Source organism: Peromyscus leucopus, chromosome 1, assembly GCF_004664715.2.
Source record: "Peromyscus leucopus breed LL Stock chromosome 1, UCI_PerLeu_2.1, whole genome shotgun sequence".
In the NCBI taxonomy this organism is placed as follows: Eukaryota; Metazoa; Chordata; class Mammalia; order Rodentia; family Cricetidae; genus Peromyscus; species Peromyscus leucopus.
The window spans coordinates 160,470,849-160,488,246 of record NC_051063.1 but is presented as its reverse complement, the minus strand read 5'-3'; the positions used below and the strand labels follow the sequence as shown (position 1 = coordinate 160,488,246).

Below are 17,398 nucleotides of genomic sequence, written 5' to 3'. Positions count from 1 at the left end.
CAGCGCGCCGCGCGTCCGGCGAGGCGGGCGGGGAGGGGTGGGGCGGGGGTGGGGGCGGGTCCTGGCGCCTTCTGGGGCCCTTGGTGGCCACTGCACCTCAGTTCACCCTCGGCTCCCGCGCCGCCAGCATGACCGACGCACTGCTACCCGCGGCCCCCCAGCCACTGGAGAAAGAGAGCGATGACTACTTTCGGAAGGTGGGCGGCGAGCCCGCAGACCCTCTCTGGCCGCTCAAACTGTGCAGCGCGCTGATGGGGTTGGCGGCAGGGGTCGGCCTGGCCCGGAGTGGGAGGAGACGGGAGGGGGACGCGCGGGGTCGCGCGGGGCTCGTGCGGGCCTCGCGGAGGGGAAGGGAGGGCGAGAGGGGACTGCGTGGGGCTGAGCGCCCCGAGCAGATGGCAGGCAGCTGGGCTCGGGCGCACAGGTGCACGGGCGAGCCGCGCGCAGGTAGGAGCCTGGAGAAGTGATCCGGATGGCCTTGCCAGCCTTCCCGCGCCTGTGGGGAAAGGACCAGCCCCTGGCCACGCTGGCGAGCTCGGTCCCTCCTCGTTGCGACCGGAGCCCAGCTTCCACCCGAGTGCTTAGCGCAGACGGAGAGTTTTGCTCTGTTGCCTTCCAAATGCTTTCAGCGTTCTCCCTCTTCGACTTATTAGTTAGGTAAGGGAGGGTGGCTGCTTCAAGGGGACTTCGAGCGCTCCTTCCTCGTTTGTCCTCGCGTCGCGCAAGAGGGCCAGAGAATGGCAGTCTCACCCCTTCTTCAAAGCGGATTTATCTGTATTTGGTTGTCCGAGAGACCGAGCGGGCGAGAGACTGGGCTCTGCGCGTTTGGCACGTCCTGGAGCTCCTCGGCAACTTACCCGACTGTCTTTTGCCCTGGAGCTCAGTTCCTCAAAAGCGACCCCAGCAGGCGCCCACAGCGGCGCTGGCATGCCCAACAGCTGTAGGAACTGGCTTACCAAGATGCCTTGGAGGTTCGAATCACAGTGACAGGTTCCTCACCTTCCTTTCAGGTCCCTAGTGAGTCTAAAAATAGCCTTTGGAGTTTGGCCAAGGATCACCTGATGGGTTGAGAGATTGTCGTGGATATTTTTCTAACTGATACGATCGAAGGCGCAGCGAGTTATTATGAATAGGGAAGTGAAACTGCTTCCCACAGAACAATCAATTCTTAATTGTTCAACGCCACTTGGTAAATGGGCTTGGCAGCTTCCTTCTCCCGCGGGACACTGGCGACTTAAGAGTTTTCGCTCCAATGAAGTAGTTGAACAGGAGGGGAATATGGGGACAGGTGGGGACAGTGGGCAATTTTTAAAGTTGCTTTTGGCATTTTAAAAAAAGTTTTAAAGTATATTTAAGTTGAAAGATGTCATCATGGAATTACAGGATTATAACTTCTAATTATGTGTGTCGTTTGGGCCAGAGGATCACAGGCCAGAATTGCAGGAGGTTGCTTGGCCTGGGAATCCCAAGTCGTCCACCCTAAGGCCCTAGGGCTTGACTACCACCCCCACAAAATTGCTGTACAGCCTCCAGAAAGTTGCTGCCTCTTTCTGGGACTTCAGTTCTTACTAGATTGCTTGTCATTTGAACAGATGGATTGGCGAAACTGTGGCAGCTTTTGGGGGGTGGGTGGGGAGATGACAGGGATGGTGCATACCCTGGAGGGTGCCAAGCCTTTCAGAACAGGTTCTCCCTGTGATTCCCTTCCAGGGCTGTGAGTCTTAGGGGAGGACATGGAGGAGGGGGAGAGAAAGGATGGGAGACTGGGTGGGGTTTTTTTTTGTTTTTTTTTTTTTTTTTTTTTTTTTTTAAGATTTAAGAGCTGTGCCTTGAGTGTATGTATGTATGTATGCACCACAAGACCTTGGAGGCCAGAAAAAGGCACTGGATACCCTAGGACTGGAATTATAGGTTGTTGTTAGCATCCACTTGACATGAGTGCTAGGAACAAAACTCAGGTCCTCTTCGAGAGCAGCAAGCACACCTAACCACTGAACCATCTGTAGCTCTCAGGGTGTTTAAGTTTCTCTGATACACGTGACCCACAGGTTGAGAAGCTGCTGCTTTAGACCCCGTGATTCCATTGTCTTTATCTTCCCCTCCTCTGATACAGACTACTGATGGCTTTAGTCAGCGGGAAACCCTGGGTCCAGTTGGGGATGTAGCTCAGTGGTAGAGCACTTGCCTAACACACACATGATCCCGGGTTCCATTCCTGGCACTGTGAACATAAACAGATGAATAAAGCACTGTCAATGTACTCTTGCTCATCTATCCTTCCCACCAGCTTGTTCCCCTAACTCGGACCATGCAGACTGAAAGCTGGGCCAGCGGGGATGCCAGCTGAGAGGTTGAGATGATGAACGAGACCTGGCAATCTGCCAGCTGCGGACTGGCAATGCCACTTTGGGAGTCACTCAAGTGACTGACATTTTGGATACTGAGTAAAGAAGACTGGGACAGAAATACCTGGCTTAAGGGAAGAGATAGGGAGAGAGAAGACAAGAAAGATGAAAGGGTGGGCAGTTTGGAAGGAGCTGAGAGAAATTAAGTCTTTTTAGTAGACAACCAAGGTTGACTAGCCTGAAGAGTGGTGGAAAGGCCTAGATGACCCCTTCAAGGGGATAGCAGAAAGTAAGTCCTTGGAGGGTGGGAACAAACACCAGTGTGTGTGTGTGTGGGGGGGGGGTATTCCAGACAGGGTCTCTCTACACAGCCCTGGCTGTCCTGGATCTCGCTCTGTAGCCCAGGCTAGCCTCAAATTCACAGAGATCCGCCTGCTGGGATTAAAGGTGCCACCACTGCTCAACTCTCAATGTGTATTTTAAAAAAGATTTTTATGGTGCTGGGGACAGAACCCAGACCTCTTGTACACCTCACAAATACTTTACTACTGAGCTACATTCCCCATTTCCAAATGCTTTTAGAACTGGCAAGTCTGCAGACTTGTTTCTCTTTTTCCTGGTTTTGTTTTTTTTGAGATGAATTCTCTGGCCTGCTGTCTTTGCCTCTCCAGTTCTTGGTTCCAGGTGTAGACTTCCACACCCTGTTAGAGTCTTCTTAAAATTTTGTTTTTATATTTCCAGCCCCAGGGCTTGTGCCTGCTAGGTTAGTGTACTATGGCAGCCACCTAAAGCACTTCAAAAGCTGCAAATGAAGTGATGAAAGAATGTAAGAACACAGAGCAAATTGGTTGCCTCTAGGCTTTGCAGGCCCCTCCTTCTGGAGGGTGGACTGAGTTTTGCTTTCTAAGATGACTTGATTTCTTGCTCACCAGACAAAACCAAACTAAAATGCTGGAGCTGTGGTAGCACACACCTGAGACTCCAGTGGTCAGGAAGCAGACAGGCTGGCCTCTACAGACAGTGAGTTCCAGGCCAGCTCGGACTAACAGTCAAACCCTGTCTCCAAATACAAACTAACCGAAAGGTAAAAGGGAAGCAGTCAGGTGTGGAGACTAGGAAAAGGGTAAACTGAGGAAACACTTCTAGCTGATGGAAGGGAGGTGAGGTTTAGAAGTATTGGGAGGGTGGGCCAACCAAGGGGAGGGAATAGGCACCCCAAAACTGGAATTGTAGTCAGGACCTTATACAACAGCACTCAGGTCAGACTCCCCCACCCAGGTTCTTGCGGGATTGGATCCTTATCTGCCCAAGACAAACTTAATTTCCTATCAGTTCTTCGTCATATCTTACTCTTGACGTTCAAATGCTATTCTGCTCTATTCACTATGGAAGGCTGTGCCTGTGGCTTGGCCACAGACTGGGACAGACTGTTGGACCCTGATTCCTCCACTCCCCTGCTCCCTGGGGAATAAACCTAGAGTCTTAGGGAGTTGGGTTAGTGCTCTGCCTCTCTGTGACAGCCCCCACCTTTGGGCCCTGCTGTTTCAGCCAGGCCTCACTTCCTGGGGTACTGAGCCGCCTAGGAGCTGAGGCTTTGTCTGCAGAGTTCAGGCCATGCTTGAAAAGGAGTGAGCCTTTTTACCGTTGTTCCGAGTGAGCGGTGGGGGGCTCACCGGCCCGGTCAGCTGTGTTTTGTGTGACTTGCACACAAAAGGAAACCTAATCGCCTATGCAAGTTGGTTGTGGATCCAAAGTATGAAAAATAGCAGGGCACTCGGGGTGGGGTGGGGTGGCTCTTTGGGATTGTGTGGGACTTGATCGTATATAGCTTGAGGACACAGTTTATCCCCAGGCCAGGACATCTCAGGACAAACCCTGTCCTCTGGGTCTAGTGGATAACTTGGATAACTTTTCTAAAAAGAAAAGGCTGAGAATTTAGGCTCTCACAGTGTCAAGTTTCTCTCATTTTCTGGCTTCTCACTGGGCTTTTTTCTTTTACCTTCTCACTGAGTTTTATGATGCTTACATTAAAATGTGATTCTAAAAGATTACTATAAATTCCTTGCCTGGGTTGTTTCTGTTTATATATTTAAAGTTCTTTCTTAAAAGAAGGATCAGTCCAATTTGCTGCCCATCCCCTTCCCCTATATTTTTATTCTCGCTTAAAAAAAAAAAAAAGTGTGTTCAGACCTGCTCTTAGCTGCAGAGCCATGTGAATTTCTGCGTGCAGATAGATAGCAAGCCCCTTCTCCGGGCCTCCTTCTCCTCCCCAGGGGCTGTAATCCTGAAATCCCCCAGAAAACCTGTTTCAGCTCGGAGGAAAAAAAAGAAAGAAAAATACAGAAAAGCTTCCCCCAGCACTTTAGGGAGGCTGAAACTGGGAGGTGTCAGCCCTGAGCAGGGAGGTTGACAGACAGTAAGGCTTTGTCTCTTGCTATCTCCCCGCCTCCTCTTCCCCAGGGAACAGTGTCCCCAAGTGAATTTAGCTCCATTGTTTTTACTCAGGAGCTGTTGGAGCAGTTGATTACTTGTTCTCTAAACCTGCTGCCTGGACAGGGCCCCGAGGCCCGCGGTGTCCTGGTTTATGGCCCCTGTTTACTCTCTGGGCTTCCTGGAGGCTGCAGTGGAGAGGAAGGAGGAGAAATCCTTCTTACTCTTCTTTTTGAAAAAAGTTTGAGAGAAGATCTCATTATGTAGCCCTGGCTATCCTGGAATTCACTGTGCAGACCAGGCTGGCCTCAAACTCTGCCTGCCTCTGTCTCCTGAGTGCTGGGATTTAAGACGTGCACCGCCATGCTGGGCTCCTTCCTTCTCATGAGCGGTCTGTGTGTCACATATGGCCTATGTTGCATTTGTTTAATGGTGTAGTATTGGGAATCGAACCCAGGGCATCTGGTAGTGCAGACAATCACGCTACTGCACTGTCCTCCTCTCTTTCCTTCTTATTTTGAGGCAGGGTCTCCCTAAGTTTCCCAGGCTGGCTTTCCACTCTGTATCTCAGGCAGTCTTTGAACTTTGGATCCTCTTGCCACAGCTTGACTTTCTGGATCAAAGGGAACAGCGGTTCCAGTCTTAGGGACTAATGCTATTGTCCCCAGGCCTTGGAGCCATTGTCTTTTCCCAGATGAGGAGGAGGGAGGAAAGAGAGGGGGTGTCTCTATTTGCTGACCTTATTCCACACTAGCTCAGTGCTAGAGCAAGGGCAAGGCCCTGGGTCTTGTCCCCAGCACTGAAAGACAAGTGAAATACACATAAAAAATACAAACCCCGTAACAGCCAAGGGTTCCCTCACTCTTTTTTAAAAAATTAATTTATTTTTATTTTATGTGCATTGGTGTTTTGCCTGCAGATATGTCTGGGGAAGGTGTTGAGTCCCCAGAACTGGAGTTACAAAACAAGTGTGAGCTGCCATGTGGGTGCTGGGAATTGAACCCTGATCCTCTGGAAGGACAGTCAGTGCTCCTAACCACTGAGCCATCTCCCCAGTCCCATGGTCCTTCACTATTTATATGGGTCTAAAGGCCAGGCAGAATGCAGGCTGACGGTTGCCTTCATAAGGGTCCCAGCTTGCAGAAGTGCATGCCACAGTCCAGAGGGCCTGCTGGCTTCCCTCTTGCTGTGGGATTGTGGCCAAGAGGAGTCCCCTGGCAGAAGCAGAGAGTTCAGGTGACTCAGAGGAGAGTCAGTGTGATGAGCCATAACACTGTAAATGTCCCTTGTTTCCTGGGGCTGTTTGGACAGTTGCCAGGACACCACCTGACGCTGCCGGGCATCAGCTTTCTCTGGACCAACACTTCCTCCTGTGGCTCAGGTACAACGTCTCCGGACACAAAGAACAGAGGCAGTGCAGGTGCATCTCAGCCACAGGTGCGGAGGACAGCGTGGGCAGCAGGGCTGTCTGTGGAGCGCCAGGGACAGAGAGAAGGTGGTGAACCGTGGAGTTCTGGCTTTCAGGGAGAGCTGAGAGTTCATTCGGCCCCTAAGGCTTTGGAAAACTCCCAGGTTTCCATTTGCTTATAAGGAATAGAGAGACCCAAATGACTTCAGAGGTGGTTTATTTTTCTTTGGCACTGTTTGCATTTCACAGTACCATAAGTTGCCGTAAAGACAGCAATCACAGTAATGTACAGGTTCAAGGTCAAACCCAAATACCAGCCCTACCCTCACCCCACAGCCATCTAGATAAGGACTGTTCCTATGGTGTAACTATCTTATTGGTTAGAATAAGTGGGCCATAGGGTACTTCTGGAAATACAGTTCATTTGTGGACATTTTAGTGATTGTATGATTGACATATAGTAGATGTTGATGTGGCCTGTGGAGCTCACGGGAAGGAGCCTGTAGTTTAATAAAGACTGATTCTTCTGGTGTCTACTTCCATTCTTTTGGGAGTGACTCCCCTGAGAATGGATTGGGATGTTAGAAGGCAACTGGGCCTCCACCTAGTAGATATCCTAGGAGGGTAAGAGGGCTATTTGTTTTTTGTGTTCTTAATATTTTTAAGCTTTATTTTCACTTATTAACATGGGTGTTTTGCCTGCATGTAGGTCTGTGCATCATGTGCATGTAGAGGCTGCAGAGGCTGGAAGGGGGTGTTGGATCTCCTGGGACTGGAATTGTAGACTGTGTGAGCCTCTGTGTGGGTGCTGGGAATCAAACCCTGGTCCTCTGGAAGAGCAACCAGTGCTCTTAACCATTGAGCCATCTCTCCAGCCCTACTAGAGGCTATTTGTTTTAATTTTGTATTATCAAGGTCTTGATGTGTAGCCCAGGCTGGCCTCAAACTCAAGATATTCTGTCCTTAACCTCCCAAACGGGGAGATCACAGGCCTGCACGGTTTGTTCATTTGTTTATTTTAGGCATGGAAATCTCCGCTCCCTCCCTCCAGCGTGGTGGCGAGAAGCGGAATGAGCTGTGTGTATTGCAGGGTACGGATTGCTATTTCCGTACTATTTGGCTGACAGCTCTGGCAAAATCAGCAACAAACAACTCTTGTTTTCCAGATTTTGGTGGTTGAGTGAGGGATTGTACAAGCAAGAAGCCAGAAAGGCAGAGAAAAAATATCCTTGCTGGGGAAACACAGCTGTCTTGTATGGCCCAGCACTGAGGTCTCTGGTCTAGTGGGGTCCCAGGCCAACCCTGTCTATCACCTGAACTTCTGTATGTGTGGGCTTTATCTGGAGTCACTTGTGTCTTCCAAATTAAATGTTTCCAGTTTTACAGGTGAACAACCTGTTGGAGTCGTTGGGAACGATGACTCCATCGTTGGGAATACACTACAGGTAGCTCTACTGTAGTTACTGAATTATTTATTAAGGCTGGTCTTGCTATGTAACAGCCCAGCCTAACTTTGAGCTCCTGATACTCCTGCCTCACCCTCCCGAGTGCTGGGACCACTGGTGTGTGCCATCACACTTGGCATCCTGTGGTGGAATTTTACTCAGGAGCAAAAGGGAACAAACACTGGTGAATGGGCAAATCTTAAGACATGTTGTTGGGCAAACTAAAGAGAGAGATTGGTTCTGTTTATGTAGTTTGAGAACACACAGAAATGTAAGGTGATAAAAATCGAAGTGTTAGCCTGTGTGATGGCTCAGCTGTCAAAACTGCCAAGTCTGATGAGCTGCTTCTTCTCCAGAGTCCGCAAGACAGAGGAGAACATGACTCCCCAAAGTTGTCCTCTGACCTCCACACAAGTGCTGTGATACACGTGCACCCTCATATATATGTGTGTATATATATGTGAATGCACACATTCACGTGGTATCACTCACGTGTGAGCACAGACACACACATTATACATATATGTATATGTGTATATATGTATATGTGTATATATGTATGTATACACACACATATAATGAAATGTAATTTAAAAAATTTGAAAAGAAAGCCAAGTGTTGATTGCCTGGGTAGATTTTGAGTGGAGTGGTGATAATATAGGCATATATGTTGTCCAAATGCATTGAATTCTGCACTTAAGGTTTGTATATTTTGCCGGGCGGTGGTGGCGCATGCCTTTAATCCCAGCACTCGGGAGGCAGAGGCAGGCGGATCTCTGTGAGTTCGAGGTCAGCCTGGGCTACAGAGGGAATTCCAGGAAAGGTGCAAAACTACACAGAGAAACCCTGTCTCAAAAAACAAACAAAAAAACCCAAAAGATTTGTATATTTTATAATGTGGGAATTAAACTTTGGTTTAAAAGTAGCAGAAGGTAAGCCGGGCGGTGGTGGCGCACGCCTTTAATCCCAGCACTCGGGAGGCAGAGCCAGGCGGATCTCTGTGAGTTCGAGGCCAGCCTGGTCTACCAAGTGAGTCCCAGGAAAGGCGCAAAGCTACACAGAGAAACCCTGTCTCGAAAAACCAAAATAAATAAATAAATAAATAAATAAATAAATAAATAAATAAATAAATAAAAGTAGCAGAAGGTAACAAACTGGTTCTTGTAACTGAGAAATCCAGAGCAATGGCTTCAGGTCTGGCTTGATCAAGGGCCCAAATGCTGTCACTAAAATTTTCTTCTGGTTGCTGGATGGTGGTGGCACATGCATTTAATCCCAGAGGCATGCAGATCTCTGTGAGTTCAAGGCCAGCCTGGTCTACAGAGTGAGTTCCAAAACAGCCAGGGCTACACAGAGAAACCTTGTTTTGAAAAACCAAAAAAAAAAAGTTTTCTTCTCCTCTGTTCCCTCTAGCAGATTCCATGTCTAGAGAAACATTCTCCTACTGCAGCTTAATCCCCCCCCTCCTCTGAAGTGCAGGGATTGTAGATGTGCACAGCCACACCTAGCGAGGGCCTCTTGTTGATAAGCTCTGACTGACATTCCCATTCCTGTACTTTTCCTGATCCAATCTAAGTTCCAGGGACTTGATTTTCCAAGTGTCCAGGCATGCGTCAGATGGTGTTCTTCCTCTTGGGAAGTGGGTGGGAAAACAGGGTTGTATCTCCCTAACCATCCCAGGCTTTGAGGTGAGTCGTGTTCCCTCAAACTGTGTGAGGTGAAGCCCAGCAGCCCTCAGCCAGGAAGCACATGGCTGGCAAGTGAGCTGCCTGAGTCTGCAGCCACGGCTCTGCAGCTGCAGCCACGGCTCTGCAGCTGCAGCCACGGCTCTGCAGCTGCAGCCACAGCTCTGCAGCTGGAACTTAGGGGCAGGAAGGACCACCTAAGTCCAGTCCAGCATGTGCTGCTGCCAGGGGCTCCAGCTGCTCACTCTCCCCTCTGCTTCCCAGCTGTGGGGTCCAGGATGCTGTGCCAGCATCCATGTAGGGGTCTGACACCTACCTGGGAAGTGGCCCTAAGCTAGCAGAGAGATTGAACATTCTCTCAGAACTTGCTTTTCTGGGGTGTTAGCTGTGTGACTACCCTTTCACTTTTTTTTAAGGCGAATTTTTACTTTCAGTTATGTGTATGTGCACTTGTCTGAGTGTGGGTTTGTGCCCATGAGGGGAGGTGCCAGTGGAGGCCAGAAGAGGACGTTGAGTCCTCTGGAGCCTGAGTTACAGTTGGTTTAAATTACCTGACAGTGTGTGTGTGTGTGTGTGTGTGTGTGTGTGTGCGCTGGAACCAAACTTGGATCTTTTGCAAGAGCAGCAAGTCCTCTTAACCACTGAGCAATATCTCCAAGTACTCCCCTTCATGTTTTAAAAGTAACTGAGCTGGGCGTGGTGGTGCACACCTTTAATCCCAGCACTTGGGAGGCAGAGGCAGGTGGATCTCTGAGTTTGAGGCCAACCTGGTCTACAAGGTGAGTTCCAGGATAGCTAAGGCTATTACATATTACACAGAGAAACCCTGTCTGGAAAAACAAAAAGCAAACAAAAAAGAGTAACTGAAAACCTAATTTTTTGAGGGAACTAAATGGGCCTGCATAGGACACTCACTTCCTTGAAAATCTGTTTGTGGTTTTTACTTTATCTTTTAAAGGAAGTCCTATTATGTAGCTCAGGCTGACTTTGAACACATCTTTCCTCAGCCTTCCAAGTACTGGGATTACAGACTTGAATCACCTACCTGGCACTCATTGTATGTAGGACTCTGTCAATAGTAATTCTTTTTTTGTTGTTTTGTTTTGTTTTTCCAGACAGGGTTTCTCTGTGTAGCTTTGTACCTGTCCTGGATCTCATTCTGTAGACCAGGCTGGCCTCGAACTCACAGAGATCCTCCTGGCTCTGCCTCCCAAGAGCTGGGATTAAAGATGTGCGCCGCCACCGCTCGGCTTCAATAGTGACTCTTGGTTTTTTTTTTTTTTTTTTTTTTTTTTTCGAGACAGGGTTTCTCTGTGTAGCTTTGCGCCTTTCCTGGGACTCACTTGGTAGACCAGGCTGGCCTCGAACTCACAGAGATCTGCCTGGCTCTGCCTCCCAAGTGCTGGGATTAAAGGCGTGCGCCACCACCGCTCGGCCAATAGTGACTCTTAAAGCCTGACAGGTTAACTCAGTTGGGCCTGAGTTCTGGGCCATGATGGTGTGACATGGAAGAGGTGCTGAGCTAATTGGAAGCTGTTCAGGATGAGAGACAGTCAGACAAGGCCAGAGGGCTGGAGATGGATCTCAGTGGTAGAACACTCACTTACCTAGTATGTATGAGGCCCCAGGTTTCATCTATAGCACGGACAAAAAACCCCAAGAAACTCGCTAACATGACCAAATTTTAGGTCTGGGTGAGGTCAGTGGCAGACTACTTGTGTGGCATGCGTGAGGCCCTGGATTCAAGTCCCATGACCACCACCACCTGCACACACACACACACACACACACACACACACACACACACACACACTTGCAGGCACACATGCATATACACACACAAGATAAGACCAGAGATGAGAAATGTGTAGTGGATTCTCTCAGGAAAGGACTCGCCAACACTCAGCAGGGGCTGCTGGGTGGCTCAGCCCCTTATGGTTCCAGGGCTTCTTTCTGGAGGTCTTGCCTAAATGTACTTCTCTGGTAACTTTGCAAGCAGCTGGATGGGTGTTTTTTGTCAGTTCCAGCAGCGCCCAGCATTCCTACCTGTCAGTAAGAAGTAATGAAGTGTTGAGTCCAGTGACTCAGTGCAGTCTAATCCCCTGCATTCCTATGCCTTATCTAGAAACTGGACCCTAAGGCTGTGGGCTGCGTAGGGCAGGGATTCTAGGAGGTAGGTAAGGTATAGGAAGAGGAAAAAGTTCTCATTCATGAGCTGGGATGGATGCTTATCTGAGCTTCAAGAAGGACTTCATATGTAAAGTGTCCGTAAAATGGTGCTGGTGAGTGGTAGCATTCTGAGGCAAGTTGGACCAGCCCTCCATGGTGATTTTCAGCCCTTTACTATTAAATCAACTTAACGGTAAAAACTTTTTTAATGGCTGGAGAAATGACTTAACAGGAGCACTTGCTGCTCTGGCAGCGGACCCAGGTCCCAGCACTCACGAGGTAGTCCAGCCCATGACTGCAAGGAACTCCGGTTCTAGGGGGTCTGACACCCTCTTCTGTCCTTCGCGGGCTTCGAACACTTGTGCACAGACACAAATGCAGGCCAACACTCACATACATAAAATAAAAATAAATAAAATCTGAAAACAATTTAATAGTTTCTGGGGAAAAAGAAAGAAACCTCTGTGCGCCTAGAAAGGATCTCATGTACCCTAGGCTGGCCCGGAAGTTCTAATCATCCTGCCTTCTCCTTCAGTGCTGGGATTGCAGGTGTGCACACACAGGACTTCATGCATGCTAGAAAAGCGCTGCACCAACTAAGACCTATTCCAGTTCCCCCCTTTAAGATGTAAAAATTGTGTGTGTGTGTGTGTGTGTGTGTGTGTGTGTGTGTGTGTGTGTACACAAGTAAGCTGAGATGCCCGCAGAGGCCAGAGGTGTTGGATCCCTGGGAGCAGATATGAGCCATCTGGTGTGGGTGCTGGTCCTGGTCCTCCTCTACAAGAGCAGTACAAAGTCTCAACTGGTGAGCCATCTCTCTAGCCTTGGTCTCCCCATCTAGTGAAGGCTGGCTTCAAACTCACTATGTAGTTCAGACTGGCCTTGAACACCCAATCCTCCTGCCTCAGACTTTGAGTGCTGGCAAGTTTCCTCATTTCAAGTTTAAAGAGCAGAGGTTAATGGTCTAAATTAAAAGATGCTCGCTTTACGATCCGTTCCAATATCTGCACAGTTTAGAAGGTAGCCATGCTCCCCACTCGGCCACCAGTGCAAATGTCATGTAAGCATTTGAATATGGAGGGAAGTGTTATGGGACCGAAAACTGGGTGGGGTGGAAGGGTGGAATTTTGTGCTGGAGGGATGATGGTTTCCTTCTGTGAAGAGAGTATAAGATTCCTGAGGAAGGAAGGGAACTCACTTCTCTAGTCCAAAGGCCAGATTGTGGGGCCCCTGAGCAGGCTGGGCTGTAGATAACTTGCCTCTCCCTCCTAGGGGTCCAGGCCATGAGTGTTCGGGGTGGGGGTAAGGGAGGAGGTGGTTGAGGTTGTTAGGTGTGAGGTTCCTGAGTTGGCAGGGACAGAGCCCCGTCTGAGAACACTGCCTACCAGGACACTCCCAGGGAGTAGCCGCTGGTCTTACAGATAAGCCTCACCAAGGAATGCGGTCCTTGCTCAGACCCCGCCTGTCTGAGCTAGGGAGGGCACCATTAGGTTTAAATGATCTGAAACTTGACACACGACAATCCGAAGACCCTAGGAGGGGTGCGGGATGTACCCCAGGGGTAGAGCACTGGTCTAGTGGGTTCAGTTGCCTGCACTGCAGGAAGAAAAAGGAAAGAAACAAATACCTCAGGAAATCATAGGTAGAGAACCGAGCAGGCACCGATAGAGAAGTCCAAATGATCATCAGCACATAACACGTGTTCTCCTAAGAAGGCTTGAGTCCTGGAGACTGAGTTTCTAGTTTTGCAAAGATGAAAAATAATATTTTGGGGGCAGATGAGAAGGCTCAACACAAACAAGGTGATTATTGTCATGGTTGGCAACCTGCGATTGATTCCCAGGACCTGCACAAGGGGCAGAAAGAGAACTGACCCCCACAAGTTGTCTCTGATCGTTACATATGCCATGACAAGTGTGACCTCCCACTGATCATACTAATAACACTTTGGAAGCTAGGTATGACAGTGTACACCTATAATCTCAATCTCAGACAGCTGAGGCAGGAGAATCACTGTAAATTGGAAGCTGACCTAGGTTGTATAGAGAGACCCTGCCTTAAAACAAACAAACAGAAAACACATTAAGAAAAAAAAAACCAAAAAGCTGCTTTGAACCTGACAAATAAGATAACCTAGTTTCAAAATGGGCAAAGATTTTCAGTCAGTAATTTCCCAGAAAAGATGTACAAATGACTACAGACCCACGAAAAAGACTCAACCCTTTCTGGGCCCATTTCCATATCCCAGGACCAAGCAAGGAAATGACGCAGGGCAAGAATTCTTACTGGTTTAGTCAGGGTCTAAGGTCTCTAGCCATAGCCTCTGCAGTGACCAGAGTGGTTTTATTTTATTTTATGCAGGAGAGGTGGGAAGTACCGGGCCTTGCACATGCTAGGCCAGCCTGCTGTCATTGAGTCATACTCCTGACCCAAGCCAATGAAAACGTTGAATCATGATGACATACCACACCCCAGGATGGCGTGCTGGCTAGTTTGACGTCAGTGTGATAAAAAACCTAGACGTATCAGGGAAGAGAAAATGCCAACGTAAGACTGGGCTTGTGGGCAAGTCAGTGGGGGTGTTGTCTTGATTAATGATTGCCGTGGGAGGCCCCTGTCCACTGTGAGTGGTGCCACCCCTGGACTGGTGGTCCTGGATGGTATAAGGAGGCAGACGGAGCAAACCAGCAAGCAGCAGTCTGGCTTCTGCTTCCGTTTCTGCTTCCAGCTTCTGGCTTTGAGTTCCTGCCCTGACTCAGGGAGTGGTGACGGAGTATAAGATGAAATAAAACATTAGCTTTTGGTCATGGTGTTTTATCACAGCAATAGAAACCTAACTAAGACAGATGGCTGTCGTTATAAAAAAAAAAAAATAGTAGGTCTGAGGCTGTAGCTCAGTAATGGAGTACCTGCCTGAATCTGCCAGGGAAGAGCTGGGGGTGTGGCTCAGTAGAGAACTTGCTGCAATCTACCAGTGAGGAGCTGAGAGCATGGCTTAGTTGTAGAATACTTGCTAATGGGAATTTAAAATAGAAATTGACAAATTATCTGATAGTTTCTCAAATGGTTAGACATAGACTTAACCACATGACACATATATATATTCAGCAATGCTTGTTCAAAGAACAGCTTGTCTTGTATAGGAAATGAGATTTTAGTTGTTCTTTTTGGTTTTTTGTTTTTAAGACAAGGTTTCTCTGTGTAACAGCCCTGACTGTTCTGGAAATCAATTTGTAGACCAGGCTAGCCTTGAACTCACAGAGATCTGCTTGTCCTGAGTGTTGGAATTATGCACACACACATTGTGTGAACCCTGGGGAGAAAAAAGTGTGTTATCTACACTCCAACCTGCTCAGGGGGCCCTCTGGTCAGCGGCCTTTGGACTAAAGGGTCAGGAATGAGTTACTTTCCTTTCTCAAGGTTTCTCCTCCTCCTCTTCCTCCTTTTAAAGTTGTTTTTTTTTTTTAATTAAAAATTTTTTTTTTTCCAGTTCAGGGTCTCTTGTAGCCCAGGCTGGTCTTGAACTTGTTGCTAAGACTGTCTTTGAATTCCCGATCTCCTGTTCTCACGTCCCAAATACTGAGACTTTAGGTGTGGACGCTGTCCCGGGCCTCTAGCCTTACTGTGCTGGCAAACAGCGAGAACACCTCAAGTGTCCAGCCGCTGGTGAATGGTTAAACAGAGTAAACGTTGTGTGCTTATCTAACGATGGAAGAGCGGACTGGGGCAGGCCGTGATCTGGGCGGACTCTGAAAATGACATGCTAGCCAGGTGTGCTGGCACTAGGCTGTAAGACCAGACTGTAGGAAACTGAGGTAGGGGACCACAGATAAGGCTAGCCTGGGCTATACGATAAGACCCTCTCAAACAACAATGAAACAAGATATAGTGGGGTTGTGGGAGGAGAAGAGAAAGCTAGTTGGCACAGTGCTTGGAGGGCTCGAGTTCCATCCCCAGAACCCACATGAAGGAAAACAAGTCAGACAGGATGCGCACTTGTGACCATCGCTGAGGCAGAAATGGAGGAGCCCCGGCCTCTGACCAGCCAGTCTAGCCTACGAGGAGAGGTCCAGGCCAGTGAGAGACTGTATCAACACAGAGGTGGATGGTACCTGAGGAATGACACCTGAGGTTGTCCGCTGGCCTCCACTAGTGCACACACCGCACACCCCACACACACACACACACACACACACACACACACACACACAGAGAGAGAGAGAGAGAGAGAGAGAGAGAGAGAGAGAGAGAGAAGAAAACAGTGCACTATGTGAAAGAAGACAGACACAGAAGGCCATATATTGAATAATTCTCTTTATGTGAAATATCCAGAATGAGCAAGTCTGTATAGGCCAAAAGACAGAGCTGGCACAGCTCAAGGATGAGGAATGGTACTAGTGGATGCTCAGTTTCCTTTTGAGATACTAAAATGCTCCAAAATCAGAAATTGGTGATGGCCATGTATTGTGGGGGCAGAGGTTTAAAAAAGCAAACAAAAAACACTGACTGCTTCTTTTATTTATTCAGTTGGGGACTGAACCAGGGCCTTGAACAAGCTAAGCATGCACTCCCTGTTGGAGGGTTGGCTCCGGGTCCTGAATGCTTTAAGTGGTTGGGTGGATGGTGCTTTAGTTTTATTTTGCTGACAGGTTTTACTGTGATACCCAGGTTCTAGATTCACAATCCTCCTGCCCCAGCTGTACTAAGATTACAGGTATGTTCCTCCATGACTGGCCAAAGGTGTAGACTTCGGAAACTATTACATTGTATGTGTTTCAGTTCTGTAACTTGATGTTATCAGATACATCAGATTGGGAAATACTTACATAAATGTAACTAGGTACAGTTACTATTTTTTTTTTGTTGTTGTTGTTTTGTGGAAAGAGCAACTTAAAATCTCATTTCTCAGCAGTCTCAGATACAGTGTAATCTTTCCTGCCTTTATGTTATGCATAGCATCCTAGTCAGTTTTGTTTGTTGGATTGTTTTTATTTTTTGAGACAGGGTTTCTCTGTGTAGCCCTGGCCATGGTAGAACTCACTTTGTAGCCCAGGCTGGCCTCAAACTCAGAGATCAGCCTGTCTCTGCCTCCCAAGTGCTGGGATTAAAGGCGTGTGCCACCACCCAGGTCATACCTTAGCATCATTACACTGTTTTTTGTTTTATTTTATTTTATTTATTTATTTACTTGTTTGTTTGTTTGTTTTGGTTTTCTGAGACAGGGTTTTTCTGTGTAACAGTCCTCGCTGTCCTGGAACTCGCTCTGTAGACCAGGTTGGCCTTGATCTCAGAGATCCACCTGCTTCTGCCTTCCAGGTGTTGGGATTAAAAGGGTAGCCACTACCATCCCCCTAGCTAGTTTTGAATTTTTGTACAATTTTATTTGTTGTTGTTGTTATTTTGGTATTTTGTGTATGCTATGGCATGCCTATGGGGGTCAGAGTATTGTGGTTATTATTCTGGTGTTATATGTGTGCCATGGTGTGCCTATGGAGGTCAGAGTTGAACCTGCAGAGGCTCGTTCTCGCCTTCTGTCACATGGGTCCCAGGGTTTGAACTCATGCCCTCAGGCTTGGCAGGAGGTGGCTTAACCACTGAGCCATCTCCCCAGCCTCTTTTGCTTGTTTTTTGTTTTTATTTTTGAGACAGGGTCTTCCTCTATAGCCCAGACTGGCCTGGGACTTGCAGCAATCCTCTTTCTGGAGATTATAGATGTGTGTCACTGTACCTTGCGCCTGTCTTTAAGGAACAATGTATTCTAAGATGAATTTTTATTTATTGATTTTTTTATTATATATATGTATATGGGTATGGGTACATGTGGGGGTATGTGCACATGAGTGCAGGTACCCATAGAGGCCAGAAGAGGGCGTTGAATCCCCCTGAAGCTGGAGTTAAGAGGTGGCTGTGAATCCC

General features: G+C 48.1%; 1 protein-coding gene across 2 annotated transcripts in view; it reads left to right on the top strand.

Moving 5' to 3' along the window:
* The first annotated feature begins 64 nt into the window (after positions 1-64).
* Positions 65-17,398, top strand: part of Rhpn2 (rhophilin Rho GTPase binding protein 2) — a 59,320-nt gene continuing 41,986 nt past the window's right edge. For both annotated transcript variants that reach the window (XM_028877772.2, XM_028877771.2), the window contains exon 1: positions 65-197. In XM_028877772.2, the coding sequence (XP_028733605.1) occupies positions 129-197 (69 nt within the window). In that variant the 5' untranslated portion in view covers positions 65-128. The remainder of the gene's footprint in view (positions 198-17,398) is intronic.